The following is a 17,432-nucleotide window of genomic DNA, read 5'->3' on the forward strand; positions in this document are numbered from 1 at the left end:
CTGGAAGTGGGGCAGTGGAGATGCTGAGAGGTGTGTGTGCATGCTAAGTCACTTCAGTCATGTCCGACTCTGCGACCCCATGGACTGTAGCCCACCAGGCTCCTCTGTCCATAGGATTCTCCAGGCAAGAATACTGGAGTGAGTTGCCATGCCCTCTTCCAGGGGATCTTCCCAACCCAGGGATCCAACCCGTCTTTTATGTCTCCTGCATTGGCAGGTGGATTCTTTATCTCTAGTGCCACCTGGGAAGTCTGCTGAGAGGTGGTCCTGGTTAAATTCTGAAGGATCTGATGATAGGATTTGCTGCTGGGTTGCAAGAGGGGGATGATAGAAAGGGGTCAGTTACAACTCTGTGACTTTGACCTCAGCAGCTGAGAAGAGTTGCCCTTTACTGAGAGGGAAGGGATTCATCTGCACTGGGTTTCATCTGGCCAGCGTTCCAGAGCCTGGAACCAGGATGGGAGTCAGTGGAGTCTGGACCCTGTGTGGCCCTTCCAAAACCTGGGTGGAGGAGAACTGGTTTTGAGTTCCAGGTGAGGAGGCAGGGGAAAAGCAGGGGGATATCCCAGTGTTCGATGAAGTACAGATGGGTTTTAAAACAATAGAAAACGGATGAGATGAGGGAGCCAGAGGCAGGAAGAGACAGGAGTCTTCTCAAGGAGCAGAGAGCTCTGAGGGATACAAGGAGTTTGGGCGACAATATCACACAGAGGTGGGAACAGTCAGCAATTACTGGGGCCTGTCCTGAGTTTGTGCAGATGATGTGGAGTTTGGGATACAGGTGGGGGAGTGGATTAGACAGGGAGAGGGTATAGGTGAGAGACAACAAATGAACAGAACACAGAACTAGGGAGGATCCTGATTCGACCACAGACCAATCTGAGAACAGGAGGACAAGGTATAGGGAGTTAGACTGGGAATTTAGGATAGGTCTGCATTAGGAGAGTCTTTGAAAGCATACAGCTGCATGGAGAAATCTGATGGAGGTATGTGGGAGTAAGCAGAAAACCGGAGACTGCAGTTCAGCTATGGTTTAGCTTGAGTGTCTTTCTGGATGATCTGACAGTAAAGGGAACATGGTCTTCACTGGCATTTTCTCTCCTGCCTCTTTATTGTCTTAACCATCAGACTTGCACATCCAGTCCTAAGCAACAGGGAGGCTTGCTAGCAGTCTGTCCACTATCTGAATACAACAGTTTTCTGGAGCAATCGGTTCCCAACAGGACTGACTGACGTTCCCACCACAGCACATCCTTTTGAAGTCTTTACTAAAACGACCCAACCACTCAGAAGTTTGGGTGCACAATAACCCCAGGAGACATGTACTTTTAGTAGGTAACCTTTCCTAGGCAGGTGAGGTGATTACAATGCATAGACATGTAATAGTATATATAATAATATATTATAATAATGTGGAGTGATACTGTCTGTGTCAGTGGCCAGACCTCAGAAATAGTGTGGGTTCAGTTCCAGACCACCAAATTACAGCAAATATCTCAATAATGCAAGTCACAGATTATTACTGTTTTGGTTTTCCAGTACATATAAAAGTTAGGTTTAACCTATACTGTGGTCGATTAAGTGTGCAATACCATTATGTCTTTGGCTTCCCTGGTGGCTCAGAGGTTAAAGCGTCTGCCTGCAATGCAGGAGACCTGGGTTCAATTCCTGGGTCAGGAAGATCCCCTGGAGAAGGAAATGGCAACCCACTCCAGTATTCTTGCCTGGAGAATCCCATGGACAGAGGAGCCTGGGGGCTACAGTCCACGGGGTCGCAAAGAATCGGACACGACTGAGCGACTTCACTTTCACTTTTCACCATTATGTCTAAAAACAATGTACATACCTTAATTTAAAAATGCTTTATTGCTAAAAGTGCTAAGCATCCTCTGACAATGCAAGGTTGCCATAAACCTTCAATTTGTAAAAAAAAAAAAACTATCTGCAAAGCCCAATAAAATGAGGTATGCCTGTAATTACAAAAATAATGTTACTTATATTCATGATAATATTTATAATGTAAATATACACTGTATCTTTACGTTTGTGCACTCTTACAAACAGTGCTGTCAGGTTAGCCATAGGTCGGGGTTTTATTTTGTGATACCAGAAGTCAGGAATGGCGTTCCCTGTTCACTTCAGTAGGTCTTTACCTTGTTCCACCTGGCTTCTCACAGGTTGATGGAAGACAATTTAATGCCATTATGGATGGTCAGACCTAGTCTCTTATTTTCAATGGTACTCGTTTTTACAAAGCATGCTCTTATTTACGTTTTAAAAAATAAATTTCCAATGAAAAATATTGTAACCAAAATCAGTTGGTTTGCAGATTACGGATGACTGGCCAGGGTATGATTTGAGCTTATTCACGTACCCACAGCACTACTATGGAGACTTGGAGTACGTGCTCATCCCTCATGGCAATCATTGTGGACAGGTGAGCGCTCTTTGCTGAGTCCGTTTTCTCTAGTCCTCTCTTGTGTGAATCAAACAATAGGCTCAGGGACCCTATTCCGGAGTCTCTTCTATACAGTGGTGGATAGAATGTTTATAGGACAGAAAAATTGGAGTAAAATAAATCTGTGATTTCCTTGGATATTTGTTCCGGGGAGACAGAGGGTTGTACATGCAAAAGATAGTAATGACTACAGATAGTAAGGTGGTAACGGCTGTACATACAAGATAGATAGCCTCAAAATAACCGCGTCCTATACAGGCTGATAAAAATGAGGGCCGGGAAAGCATTTGTCTCACGTTTTTCACAGACTCTTAACGGGGAGAGTTAAGAGGTGACCTTTACCTTCATTTGCCTTCACAGGCCATACCCCGGAAACCCTGGCTTTTCCTGCAATTTGCATTTATCTCGAATAAGTCCCGTCTCACAGGTTGGCCAATCTGTGGATGTTTTCAGTGGTAATGTTTTGGAAATAAGAATATGTACAGCTTAAAAATAGCAGCACGGAACTGTTTCTCCACTACTGTTTCTCGTTCTTCTGAAGCCCTTGACACAGATGTCCTCTGGCTCCTTCCTAGTCACTTGACTCTCCTCTTCTAAGCCCCTAAGTCACCCTCATTTGTTTCTTGGTTTTCAGAGAAAAGAAAGTAATAGAAAGTTAGTCACTCAGTTGTGTCTGACTCTCTGTGACCGTATGGACTGTAGCCGCCTGCCAGGCTCCTCTGTCCATGGAATTCTCCAGGCGAGAATGCTGGAATGAGTAAGAGCCTCTTCCAATTCAGCCTACCACAGGCGTCAGCACTTACAGGTCTTATCCCTTCAACAAAGCTGCCTTAATGCCCCGACTCTTGCCTTTCCGTGGACTTTTGATTTCTAGCACAAGATCAAATACGTAAGCCTTCACATTTATATGAAAAGCAAGCTTCCTGTATTTCACACTCAGAAATCGGGGTGGGAGAAGCTCTGAGAAATAAGGGCAAGCTGAGACTTGGGGCTCCCACTCTCCCCTTTTCCTTCAGCCTTTGTACTTCTGCTTCTATTTTCTTAAACTGTGACTTTCTTCTGAGTAAAAATTTAACTTATAAAATAGACCTTCAGCCAAAGGAAAGTTTGAAAAGCACCAACTGGTCACTATTCCCAGGATGTTATCTTTCCATCAATGCCTGTCTGTAAGCAAAAGGAAATGTCATTCTTTCATTCAAATTCTAAGATTTCCCATTGGTTAAGATCTGCATGTTGCATGTTCTCTCAAACTATAAAATATTACTAAAATAAGATCTAGTTTGGGATTTCTCACGGCCTCAGGTGGCCTTCCATGGAGTACAAGTTTTGATCCTTAAAGGGAAAAAAGGTTCTGAGAAGAAACAAATGTGAAAAATTTGGCATCTCCCAACTTGTCAAACCTCCCAGTTGGCAATTCATATTAAAGATGCAGATTCCTAAATCATTTCATTAGAGAACGCCCGATACTTGGTATCATTCTGTTTCACTAGATTGGGAGGCAGATTTCTGAGCCCAGTGAGACTCACTGTATGGCACCAAGGAAAACAGCTGCTCAATAAATTTTTCCTTTTCCAAATGTAGATAAATATGAATGCAAAACTCCTGTTATTGATACGGTAGGGGAAAAGTGGTCTCCGCTGTTGAATAGAATATTTATCCATTTCTTTTTACACATGCTTGGAAACAAATTTCTCCCAAATTAATTTGATTCAGTGGCTGCATTAACTCAATATTTTGTTTAGTCCAACCTCAGCCATTATGATGAATGCATTACACATAAAATATGGTGGAAGGTTAGAAAACAATAAAAATACCTAATTTTGAAAAAGGGGTAAATTTTGTAAAATATATTCAGCTTCCTAAGAATCAGTCTACTGGATTTCTCCTACCAAAAAAAAGGATACAGATTCTTGCAAAGGAAAGGGGAGGGGTGGGGAAGAAATATGCTTGACTTTGATAGTTAAACCAACTTCTCTTGTGCAGTGGGCATCTTTGTACTCGATTCACTTCTTAATAGCTCTCAGAAGTACTTTGTCTTCACATGAGTTTGGGAACCCCCTGGTTTAAACAAATTCTGGCTTTTCTCATCTGAAAATTAATTTATGACTTAAGTTAATTGCATCCTGATCTAGTATAGGATTGAATCATGGCAAGGTTACCAGTTGTCTCTACAGGAGGCTTTATGTCAAGAAATTCTGATTGGGGGGTCTGAGGTGGGGCCTCAAGAATGCCCGTCCCCACCTTTAAAATGAATTTAATTGAGATATAATTTACATACAACAAAACTCACCCATTGTAGATAAATGACTTAGTGATTTTTAGTACATTTTTATGGCTAGGCAACAATTACCAGCATCGTTTTACAATATTTTATTGTCAATCAAAAGTTTGTTGTCAATCTCTGCTCCTACCCACACTATCAGGCAATCACTAATCTAATTTCTTTCTCTATAAACTTGTGTTTCCTGAGCTTTAAATATAAATTAAATCAATATCTGATTATTGATTCATCGATTGATGGACGCTTAGATTTCTTGTTTGGGGCTACTGCGAATATTGCTTCCAGGAACATTTGCATGTAAGTCTTTGTGTGGACACATCTTTTCATTTCTCTTGGATGGGTTTTTGGAGAGGAATTCTGAGTTTTATGGTAAGCGTAAGAAACTGCCAATTATTTTCTAGATGCCTACACCATTTTTCATTCCCACCAGCAACGTTTGAGGCTCCAGTTTCTCCACATTGTTGTTATTGTTGTTTTAGTTGCTCAGTTGTGTCTGACTCTTTGCAACCCCATGGACTGTAGCCCACCGGGCTCCTCTGTCCATGGAATTCTCCAGGCAAGAATACTGGAGTGGGTTGCCGTGCCCTTCTCCCTAGTTTCTCCACATACTTGCCAACATTTCATTTTGTTTGTCCTTTTAACTCTAGCCATTCTAGGTCTTCCCAGGCTCAGTGATAAAGAATCTGCCTGCCAATGCAGGAGACAGAGGTTTGATTCCTGGATCGAAAAGATCTCCTGGAGAAGGAAATGGCAACCCACTCCAGTATTCTTGCCTGGGAAATCCCACGGACAGAGGAGCCTGGCAAGCTACAGTTCATGGGATTGCCAAAGACATGGACATGACCTAGTGACTAAGACAACAAAACAAAAACGTGGATATATAAAGGTGTTTCATTGTGGTTTAAAATTTTCCTAATGATTAGTGTGCTTTCTAGCTGTTCATACATCTTCTTTGGAGAGGTGCCTATTTAAGTTTTTTGCCAATTTTGCAGTTGGGTTGTTTGTCTTCTAAATGAGTTGTAAGAGTTCTTCGTATATTCTGGACACAGCCCTTTATCAGACATATGCTTTGCAAATATTTCCCACTAGTATGTGGCTTGTCTTTTCATTATTGATGTATTTTAAGGAGAACGTTGGGTAAAGTATTCTGTAAATGTCGACCAGGTCCAGCTGTTATATGGTGTACTGTTCCCTTATATCCTTACTGGTTTTCTGCCTTGTTGGATCTGTCATGTACTAAGAGAGGGGTATTGAAGTTTCCAACTACATCAGTGGATTCATCTACTTCTAGTTCTGTCAGTTTTTTGACACTCTGTTGCTAGGTGCAGACACATGAAGGACTGTTATGTTTTCCTGGAGAGCTGGCCTCTTTTTATTACAGTAATGTTGCTCTTTATTCCTCATGATTTCCTTGCTCTGAAGTCTGCTTTGTCTGAAATTGATGTAGCTTGTCCAGGTTTCTGTTGATTATGTTTGCATGGTGCATCTTTCTCCATCCGTTTAATCTGGGTCTTTTATCTGGATCTTTGTGTTTAAGATGAATTTCTTGTGGACAACATACCTTAGGGTATTTTTTGATCCACTCTGACAGTCTGCCTTTAATTGATGTTTTTAGACCATGTGTGCGTGCTGTGTGTGCTGTCGCTTCAGTTGTGTCTGACTCTTTGTGACCTATGGACTATAGCCAGCCAGGCTCCTCTGTCCATGGGGATTCTCCAGGCAAGAATATTGGAGTAGGTTGCCCTCCTCTAGGAGATCTTCCTGACACAGGTATCAAACCTGCCTCTCTTACATCTCCTGCATCGGCAGGCAGGTTCTTTACCTCTAGCACCACCTGGGAAGCCTATTTTTAGACCGTTCACTAAAGTCATGATTGATATTCTTGGTTTAATCTCTACCATATTTGTAACTATTTATTACTCATCACTCTTGTTGTTTGTTTCCTTTTTTGTCTTTGCCTGTCTGTGAAGAGTGTCTCCCCAGCAGTGCATAGCTGTTGATGATGTGCAATCTGTTTTTCTTGTTTTTCCTTTTAAGTTTTGCTCACTGGGGTTCACACCTGTGTCTGAATAGCCTAGTCTTCGGCCTAATATTGATTAGAGATTGTTCTCAAACACCTTGAGATAGTGAGGCTTCCACTCTCTGCTGATGAATGTGTGTGGGGGCCTGGCAAACACATTCATATTGCCAGGCGTTTTTTTCTTTTTTAATTAATTTTTACTGGAGTATAGTTGCTTTGCAATGTTGTATTAGTTTCTACTGTAGAATAAAGTGAATTGACTGTGTGTGTGTGCATGTGTGTGTATCCCTTCTCTTTTGTATTTCCTTCCCATTTAGGTCACAGAGAGCACTGAGTAGAGTTCCCTGAGTTATACAGTAGGTTCTCATTAGTTATCTATTTTATACATAGTATCAATAGCATATATATGTCCACCCCAATCTCCCAATTATTTCCAGCCTTTTCCAAGTCTTCCCTGGATTTTTACTTTTCACAGAGCTTTCTTGTGTCTGGGGCACCTTTCACATAGGTAACATGCTATCTTCAGTAAATAAAAGACAAATATTATTCTTTTGATAGTTACTGCGGGCTTGACTTTTCCTCTAGTCTCGTCTAACGTGGTCAGGTGGGTGAGTCATTCTCCATTTCCTCTTTCTTTGCTTTTTAAAGTGAATATAATATCACCACATACCATCATAGCCTTGTTAAAGCTAACAACCAGGCTCTGTAGTGATCAAATAGTTGCCTTCATGATCTTTGACATCATGTTTTACACCTTAATCATTTTTTTTGTGACACAGAGGGAAAAAATGTACCACTGATGATATGGTTATCAGAAATATGTTTTGAACACTCTCTCTTTGTCTGATGTTAACAAAGCTTCTTTATCTGGAGGCTTTGGTCTCCCAAGACCTTTTCCACTTTTCTCCTGCATAATCACATATGTAGAGTACATCATGCAGTTTTTTTTTTGAAAGGAACAAATATGCTCAGAGATGTCTATACTTTAATATGTCTTTTAATCCCTTCTTTCAGAATTGAACGGCTGGCTAAGGATATTATGAAAGACATAGGATGTTGTGACATTATGGTCCTGTGTGTACTCAAAGGAGGCTACAAGTTCTGTGCAGACCTGGTAGAACACCTGAAGAACATCAGTCGAAACTCTGATTGATGTATCATTATGAAGGTTGATTTCATCCGACTAAAAAGTTACAGGGTAAGTTATGATTTACTCCATTTTCATTATGTGATATTTAGAATGAACAGTGTTATAAAAGCAAAGAGCTAATAATGTGATGAAAATGAAAGATGTATTTTATTTTAATTTGCAAGATACTACAACCTGTCATTCAAATAGTGTTCTTGATGGGGCGGAGACACCCTCCTAATCTATTGCTCATATAGGGAAAGAAGCTTCAGGAATGATTCATGCTTTCTTTTATGGCTATAAAGTTGAGTGGTTATTTCCTGGCGCCTAGTCTCATGAATAAATGTGAGGAGAAAGAGTATTAAGGAAGTCCAGTGAATACAGATGTACTTCTGCTCTGGATATCGCTCTTGGCCCCGAAGATCTGTATGAGGACGTCCCCCTGGCGTTAGTACTTGGGTGACTGCAGTCAGGGCCCAGATATGAAGAACTAAAACCTGTAGGGACAATGAGGTATCAAGAGCAGTGAAACAGAAGACCAGGGAATCTCCAACAGAACGCTCTTCTACTAGTCTGTGCTGGGTTTTCATGGCTACTCAGTTGTGTCCGACGCTTGGCGACCCGATGGACTGTAGCCCGCCAAGTCCCTGTGTCCTTGGGATTTTCCAGGCAAGAATACTGGAGTGGGTTGCCATTCCCTTCTCCAGGGGATCTTCGCGACCCAAGAATCGAACCCGGGTCTCCTGCATTGCAGGCAGATTCTTTACCATCTGAGCCACCAGGGAAGCCCAAATCACTAGCTTTGAATTGTGTTTGCTTTGCTTTGGGACAAAATAACCACAAACTTAGTGGCTTAAACCAACATATGTTTATTGTCCTACAGTTTCTCTAGGTCAGAAGTTCTCTGCTCAGAATCTTTCCAGACCGAAATCAAGGTGTTAGTTGGGGCCTTGATTACTTCTAGGATTTGGGGTCCTTCTCCAAGATCACTGGTCATTAGCAGATTTCAACCCCTGATTCCCTGCTGACTCTAGACTGGATTCACTGTCAGCTCTGAGAGGCTGCCCTGGGGTCCCTGCCTCGTGGACAACAGCATAGGCTGTTGATTGCAGGGTAGGAGAGCTGCTCCTCTGGTGGGGCCCTGCTCCTTTCTAAAGGACTCCCCTGATTAGGTCAGGTCTACACAGGATAAACTCTCTTTGATAAACTCAAAGTCAGTTGACTAATCACCTAATCATGAGAGTAAATTCCTATCATATTTACAAGTCTTGCCCACAGGTAAGTGGAGGAGATTATACACAGGTGTGTGCCTGGGGACTGGGATGGGAGGGCATCTTAAAACCACCGAAGAATTGATGCTTTTAAACTGTGGTGTTGGAGAAGACTCTTGAGAGTCCCTTGGACTGCAAGGAGGTCCAACCAGTCCATTCTAAAGGAGATCAGCCCTGGGTGTTCTTTGGAAGGAATGATGCTAAAGCTGAAACTCCAGTACTTTGGCCACCTCATGTGAAGAGTTGACTCATTGGAAAAGACTCTGATGCTGGGAGGGATTGAGGGCAGGAGGAGAAGGGGACGACAGAGGATGAGATGGCTGGATGGCATCACTGACTCGATGGACGTGAGTCTGAGTGAACTCTGAGAGTTGGTGATGGACAGGGAGGCCTGGCGTGCTGCGATTCATGGGGTTGCAAAGAGTCAGACACGACTGAGCAACTGAACTGAACTGACCCTACCGTTCTCTTTCTTTGACTCAGTTGCCTCAGCTTTCAAGCGGCTAGTAAATTTTTCATTTCTTAAAACACTCTGTATTTTCCTAATGACCTCTGAGGTCAGGATAAAATTGTCTTTTGATTTTGTTTTTGGGTGTGGCGGGTGGGGGGGGCGGGCATGTGGCCATCTTAACTCTAATTTATTCGTTTCATCTCTTGAAAATCTTTCCTCTCTTTAATTGTCTCTCATCCTAGTTTAAGTAGCTGTGCTTCCTTCTTACAAGATTTTTTTCCCCGCTTGGCTCTGATCCTTATTGTAAAATCTTCTAAAATCTTAAAAAAATTAAAGTCAGGTTTATTTGAGCCTAATTTACAGGCAATAGAATTTACCTCTGTCACTTTCTATGAGTTTTAACAAATGCATAGTCATGTAAATCACCACAGTCATCGATGTTGTTATATGTCCCAATAATGCATTTCTTATTGTCAGGTAGGATTTCATTGTATGGATACGCCAGTTTTAAAATCATTCATCAGCTGAAGGATATTTGGTTTGTTTCCTTTCTGGGGTGATTATGAATAAAGCTACTAAGGGGGGAGTGGCAGAAGATGAGATGGTTAGATGGCGTCCCTGACTCAATGGACATGAGTTTGAGCAAACTCTGGAAGACAGTAAAGTACAGGGGAGCCTGGCATCCTGAAGTCTGTAGGGATCACAAAGAGCCAGACATAGCTTAGCAGCAGCACAACAAAATATTCACATGCAGTTTTTGTATGTACTTATGTCTTTGTTTCTCTTGAGCAAATTTGTCTTGAGATTGCTAGGTTATATGGGGAGTGTTTATAAGAAATTACCAAACTATTTTCCAAAGTGATTGAATAATTTTGCTCCCCTCCCAGGACTATATGAGAGTTCCAGTTGCTCTACACTTTTGGCAACACTTGTTATTGTCAGTATTTCTTTATTTTTTCTTTTTTTTGTTTTACCCATTCAGATAACCAGTAGTATCTCATCATGGTTTTAATTTGCATTTCCCCAGTGAATAATGATGTTGAGCATCCTTTTATTTGCTTTTTTGTTGTTTATACAGTTTCTTTGATGAAATGTTTATTCAAATATCTTGCTCATTTAAAAAATTGGGTTGTTTCTTATTATTGAGTTTAAGTTTCTTACATATTTTTGTTACCAATCCTTTATTAATGTGTTTTTGAGTATATTTTCCTTTCAGTGGGTTGTTATTTTTGTTTTTATTAGAGTGCTTTTTTTTCCAAAGGGTATAATTTAAACATTTTTGTAAACTCTACTTTATCATTTTTTCTTTTGTAGATCATAATTTTTGTGTCTGTAAGCAATCTTTGCTTAAATCTTTGTGTATATGAGTAATCTTTGTTTAATTCAAGGTCATGAAGATTTAGCCTCTATTTTCTTTGAGAAGTTTCCTAGTTTTAGGTTTCTAGGTGTATCTAGGTGTATAATTCATTTTTTGCATGCGTGCTTAGTCACCTTAGTCACGTCCGACTCTCTGCGACCCCATGGACCATGGCCAGCCAGGCTCCTCTGTTCATGGGATTCTCCAGGCAAGAATACTGGAGTGGGTTGCCATTAATTTATTAATGTGGTACAGATCAAGATTTCTTTTTTTTTCTTTTTGCAAGTGAATGTCCAATTTTTCCAAGATCATTTGATGAAAAGACTATTCTTTTCTATTGAATTGCCTCTGATCTTTTATTGAAAATCAATTCACTGTATATTCGTGGGTCTATTTCTGAGCACTCTATTGAGTTCAGCTCATCTCTATGCTTATTCTTTGGTCAGTATCACCCTGTTTTGATTACTGTATCTGCACAGAAGTCTGGAAGTCAGAGAGCATGTGTCCTTCAACTTTGTTCTTTTTCATAACTGTTTATGAAAGTTTATCTTTCTATGTAAGTTTAAAAATCATGTTGTTGATGTCTACAGAATAACCTGTAATTGGTGTCCTGTAAAGGAGTGTTGGAGTTACATGTTCCTTCCGGGATGCATGCTCAGAGAATGGTGTATTAGAGTGATCTGAGAGTGGGGGTTTTGGTCCTGTGATGTCAAAAGCTCATCCATCAGGTATTTCCACTAGACCAGTTTAAGGGTTGGGGATCTTGGCTGGTTTGACTTGGTTAAGACTAACTCTCTGCCCCTGAAAGAACAGCTGTACTGTAGTAATCCATGTGTCAGAGGTGTTATCTGTAGGGGGTGCTGAAAGGAGTCTTGTGATATATTTATTGTCTAAGCGATGTGAACCTTGGAGGGTGTGCAATTTTCAAAACAATTAAAGAGAGCTTAGTCAGGAAAGGCAGTTACAGGATGAAGCAAGTTATAGTTTAAGGGATCCAACTGATGACTGCCCTTGGTTTCACTATTATATATGGTAAACTTTTCCTTGAATTTCAAATTGTCTGTTGCAGGTACATAGCAATTTTGTGTATTGAACACTTGACTTTTCAAAACTCTCATTAGTTTAAATAGCTCTTTTGTAGATGCTTTTGGGTTTTTCTATGAAGATAATGGTTTTCCTTCTTTCTTTCCAGTTTGTGTATTTCTTTTTATTGCTTTACTGAACTGGCTAGGACTTTCTGTTCAATTCTGAATAGAAATAGTGAAAGAAAATATTCTTGCCTTGTTATCAGTCATGTGATATTAACTGTTACATCATCAAATTTTTGTTGTATTGTTTTCATTTTCATTCAACTCAAACTATTTTCAAATTTCCTTTGCGACTTCCTCTTTCATTCATGGATTATTTCTTACTGTTTAATTTCCAAATATTGGGGGATTTTCCAGAGATAGCTCTGTATGATTTCTAGTTTAATTCTGTTGCAGAAAGAGTACTTTGTATGACTTCAATTCTTTAAAATTTTTTAAGTCTTGTTTTACGGTCCAGAATACGGTCAATCTTGCTGAAACTAGTAATCTTGCCGAAACTTCCCTGCTGGTCCAGTGGTTAAGACTTCTCGATTATAATGTAGGGGGTGAGGTTTGATCCCTTTTCAGGGAACTAAGATCCCACATGCTGTGTGGCACAGCCAAAAAAAAATTTTTTTTAAAGCAATGAACAGATATATTCAAATCAACATTATTTTTCCTGGGGATCATGCTGTGGAGGCTCCTACCCAGGGTTCTGATGAAGGAGGAAGGAGAGAATAGACTTTAAATGTTTCCCGCCAGCATCGGTTCTTAAACACAGCACATTTTAGTGTTTGTCCCACCTTTAAATCATGTAGCAACCAAGCATAACTGTGGCATCTCTCCTCTTCCCTTCTTACAAAATGTCCTTCCTCTTGTCCATCACCAAGGTGACGCAGATCATCTCCTGATCGATCACCTCACATAAAAGCCTACCTGCTCACTCAGAGCAAGCTTTGCCCCTGATTAAATACCCTCTCAGAAATGGATGGAAAACCATACTCACAGACCAGGCTCTGAGGCAAACAGCCCAGTTTTCTCTGCTCACAGCACGTAAGCTGTCCTCATCCCGAGATGGATTCAATGCCTTCAGATTAGTCTTGAGCTGACCACCCCTTTCCACACTTGAGCTCTCTCCACAGTCCCGAGGACAGAGACCTGTTAAAAGCCCAAGCTAATAACACCACCAAGGAAGAGAAACAGGACTAACTCATTTTCCTCTGAGGGTGTCTGGTGCTCCCACATACCTCCAAACCGACTCATCCCGAGCAGACACCTTAAAAACATCTTGGCAGAAACAGTGGCCACTGAGGTATTCTTTTCATTCCTTCAGAAGTTCCTGGAGGGCAGTCGGGACTCTGTAGGCTGTTGTGGGTGCTGGGCAGAAGCATCATGTAGGTTTACTCCCTCCTGTGCTTCTACTCTGTGATTCTTTTATTTGTTTGAGGAAAACGTTGGAAGTTCCGTTTACTGAGAGGCTGTGTCTCCTTGTGACAGCTGTTGGCATTCGGAGGTCACTCGAGGGGCTCTTTTTCTAGGAGGGGTCCCAGTTGTTTTACGCCCTCCGCTAAGGTTTACTAAGGAACCTTCCTGGGGTATGGATGGGTCACACGTCTCAAGGCAATTTGACTTGTCTTTGTGTTGTATTACACTTCCCATGAGACATGAAATGAATTTGCTGAATGATACCCATCTAGACAAAGATTACTTAGAACTTAGCATTAGGCTAATTCATTGGAGAGCATGGCCCACAGACTCCTGTTTTTTAAATGAAATGAAAGGCGCTGGTAGCCTGGGTTCCTTAATGTTTCGAGGTTTCCTTCCTCCTTCCCTTCTTTCGTTTTTCCTCTGTCCCTCTTTTCAGGAGTTTTCACTTAGCTCTTGCTAGATTAATTAATTTAATCTCATTTAATCCTGACTGTAACTCTGCCAAGTATCTCTCAGCTTTTTTTTTTTTTAACTGGTGAAGAAAAAGAGGCTCAGAAAGTTTAATTAACTCATAAGGTCACACAGCCAGTAAATAGTAGCAAAGGCACCAGAGGCCAGACCCATCTATTTCTCAAGCATGTGCCCTTTGCAATGTATCACATTTTCCACAAAATTTTACTGTTTCATGAGATATTAATATGTTTGCTAACATTTATTAAAGGAGTTGGTTGTATTTTTCTTCTAAAAATATATGACAAATATTAAGTTCATATATACAGTTATTATTGTCATTATGCAATAATTTGCCTTTAAGAAATGGTGACATTACTTGAGAAAATCCAGAAGTTGCATGAGAGAGAGAACTTATTGCATGTATCACATTCCATGTGCCCACAAGAGGCTATACTTTGTAGCTTCTCTTAAAAGATCAACAAAACTTGTGAGAGTATTCAGTGTTTATTTTATTTAGCAAAGAATCTAATTTCAGTTATTTCTCAAAAGAATTTATTTATCTGAGGGGCCTAATTTTTCAGCTGATCTAATAACCCAAAGATAACACTGCATTATGTGAGCACTTATTTGTGTTACACCATTACATTAAAAAAATATTTTCTTTTTCTCAAAATAATACATTCAAATAGGTTAACAACCCAGACAAAAAATTTAATTGTGGCAGTTTTATGGAATAAACAACTGGAAAATTCTCTTGCTACAAACATCTAATAATACTAGGTGAATATAATAATAAATTTTTAGTCATTCATTTACTGATCGTGGCACATGGGATCTTAGTTCCTAGACAGAGGGTTGAACCCGCAACCTCCTGCAGTGAAAACGTGGAGTCTTAACCACTGGATCGCTAGGGAAGTCCCTAAGAAGCCTTTTAAATGCTTACTGGAGTTCACAGAAGGTAGGGGATATCCAAGGCAGAAATGAAGAGTTTGAGAATCTAAGCGTAAATGTGTACCAGGGCTCCTAGGAGAGGGGTTGGGAGTTGTTTTAGTAATCTGACTTTAACCCCCATGCAGAGACAGATGGCAAAGCCTTGGACTTGTATCAGATGGGACATTAGATGAGACCCTCATGCAAAGCCATTGCCTTCAAAAATATATGCCCTTGCTGGAAAAAAAAAAAAAAAAAAATCCATCCTCTAGTAATGGGAGACCCTAAGTAGCTAGCTTGTCATTCTTGGCCTGCCCTAGAGGGGAAAGTAAATATCCTGTGAGAACTTTTAAACATGAATCTGTACCACATGTGAGTCTGAGGTTTTCATTTACTTTACCTGTATCATCTGGGAAACTCCAACCAGAAAACTTAATACTAAAATTGGTCTCAGACCACAAAATCCTCAAGACGCCTGATACAAGCAAGTGGAAAACCTCTGTGGAGGAAATACCTTAACTTTGGCCAGATTCCTACAGATATGCCTCACTTAACCTGAGCTCACAAACCCAAAGCACGAAAGATGCATAGAAGCAATCTTTCACAGGCAAGATCAGCGGCTGGCAAAGTAAATAGCAAAAAATAGGTAAGCAAGCTATGTGAAAGACAATATAAAATAGTTATAGTTAATTTGACTGAAGACATAAACAAAAGGATTTAAATAAAAGATAAGACAACACAAGAAGAAAAAATAAATGAGAACTTTTGGATGGGAAAGAACAGAATGTCTAGCAGTGAGAAAGATACCGATTGAATGTATAAGAAAGTGACTCACATAATAGGATAAACAGCAGATTGAAGTTCTTATGGGTATGAATTTTTAACTGGAAGATAGATCTGAAAAAACTATCCAGGAAGTAGCATGGATAGAGATGAAATATAGGAGAGGATAGGAGACATGAAAAGTTGAGTGAGAAAATACAAAAGATGTTACCTAGGAATTCCATAAGGAAAGACTAGAGACATTGAGGAGAGGTAATTTTTGATAAGATAATGCCTAATTATATTCCAGAGCTGATGAGAGACATGAATATCCAGGAAGCACATATCCAGTGAGACCACACGTAGACACAATCTGGTGAAACTGAAAGGCAAAACCCCAGAGTCAAAGAACAGATCATGAAAGTAACTGGAAAAAAATTTAAAATTCCCCCCTGTCCTATCAACAGACTTCTCAAAAGCAACAGCAGAAATCAGAAGACATGGTGTAGTAACATCGTCATTCTGAGAGAAAATACCTGGTAACTTAGATTTTCATTCGAGCTGATCTCGAACTCAAGTGTGAGGGCCGGCTATAGACATCAGGGGTCACCTTCCAGAAGAGTTTGTTGATAATAGATGCTGGCTGAAAACACCTCCTAGTTTATTTTAGTATATTTAGGGTACATTTTAGTAAAAAGGAAATTGAAGCCAGGTAAATAAACATAATGCAAATGAATTGACAGGCATGTAGGTAAATCAGCAAAGATTGGTTCAAATAATAATTGGTGAAATAATAGTACTGACTATGACCCATTTTATGGGAAAACAATCAAGATGGAATTAAATACCAGCTCATACTCAGTTTTAAAAGACCAGAGTAAAAGCATTCTAAGGTTTTCTATGGTTTAGGAGAAGTATAGAGAGGTTTATGATTTACAGAATTTCAGTTAGGTATGCCTGTTAAAGTTTAGGTGTAACCACTGAAAGAATAAGAATACAGTGTATATTATGTATACCTTCCCAGCAAATAGAAAGGATGAAATGGAATGAAGAAGACTCCAAACTTAATTGATTCAGTAGGAGAGGGAAAATGAACAATAGTTGGTAACATTGTTATACCCATTTTGCAGATGAGGAAAGTGAGACCTGGGCTGTGAGGTAACATGCCAAAGGTCAAACAGCTTGTAATAGAACTAATATTCAAACCCAAGTTCAACTCCAGAGCCCAAGATTGTGACCACTGAAACATACTGTGAATCTAGAGATGTGTTGATGTATTGAGAATTATTAGGCTGAAAGGAGGAAAATTTCACCAAATGAATCAGCTTAATTTTTTCCAAGGTTTATTTTGATATTTACATACCTAGGTTAAGCCAACTCCTGTAACTGCTGGAAGAACGGCAAAATCTATAAATAGACAACTGCTTATTTTTCTGACATGTGTTATGTTTGATATTAATAAACTATGAAATGCCCTCCAGGAAAATGAATAATAAATATTCATAGGGGTTTTTTAATAAATGATGGGAAATTATGATTTTTTTTTCATCTTTGCCCCCTATGCCATGGAGATTTTCCAAAAGCTTAGAATATTCATTCCACCTGCTTCCTCTCTGGATTCAGTTAGAACTGCTGCTCTTGGGAAGGCAGACCTAGCAGAATCTCCCAGAAACCTTGAACTCCAAGCTCCCTGCCAACTCTGGAGGCTGTAGAGGCTTGAATCAAAGAGAAACGGGCATCATTCAGCTGGCAGTTGAACTCCCCACCTTAGTGTGTTCTGAAGAAGCTCTTTTGGGGTAAGGGTGGGAAGCCTTTCAAAACATCT

At 40.1% G+C, this 17,432-nt stretch overlaps 1 protein-coding gene across 1 annotated transcript in view; it reads left to right on the plus strand.

Annotated features, from left to right (window-relative positions):
- The window catches only part of PRTFDC1 (phosphoribosyl transferase domain containing 1), a 102,839-nt gene that overhangs the window by 11,865 nt on the left and 73,542 nt on the right, over positions 1–17,432 (plus strand). The window contains 3 exon segments of the mRNA XM_086334356.1: positions 2,330–2,422; positions 2,424–2,437; positions 7,774–7,957. Coding sequence (XP_086190482.1) covers positions 2,330–2,422; positions 2,424–2,437; positions 7,774–7,957 — 291 coding nt within the window.

Source organism: Bos grunniens, chromosome 13 (genome assembly GCF_055505025.1).
Source record: "Bos grunniens cultivar Pamir isolate PY7600 chromosome 13, Bosgru_T2T1.0, whole genome shotgun sequence".
Lineage (NCBI taxonomy): Eukaryota > Metazoa > Chordata > Mammalia > Artiodactyla > Bovidae > Bos > Bos grunniens.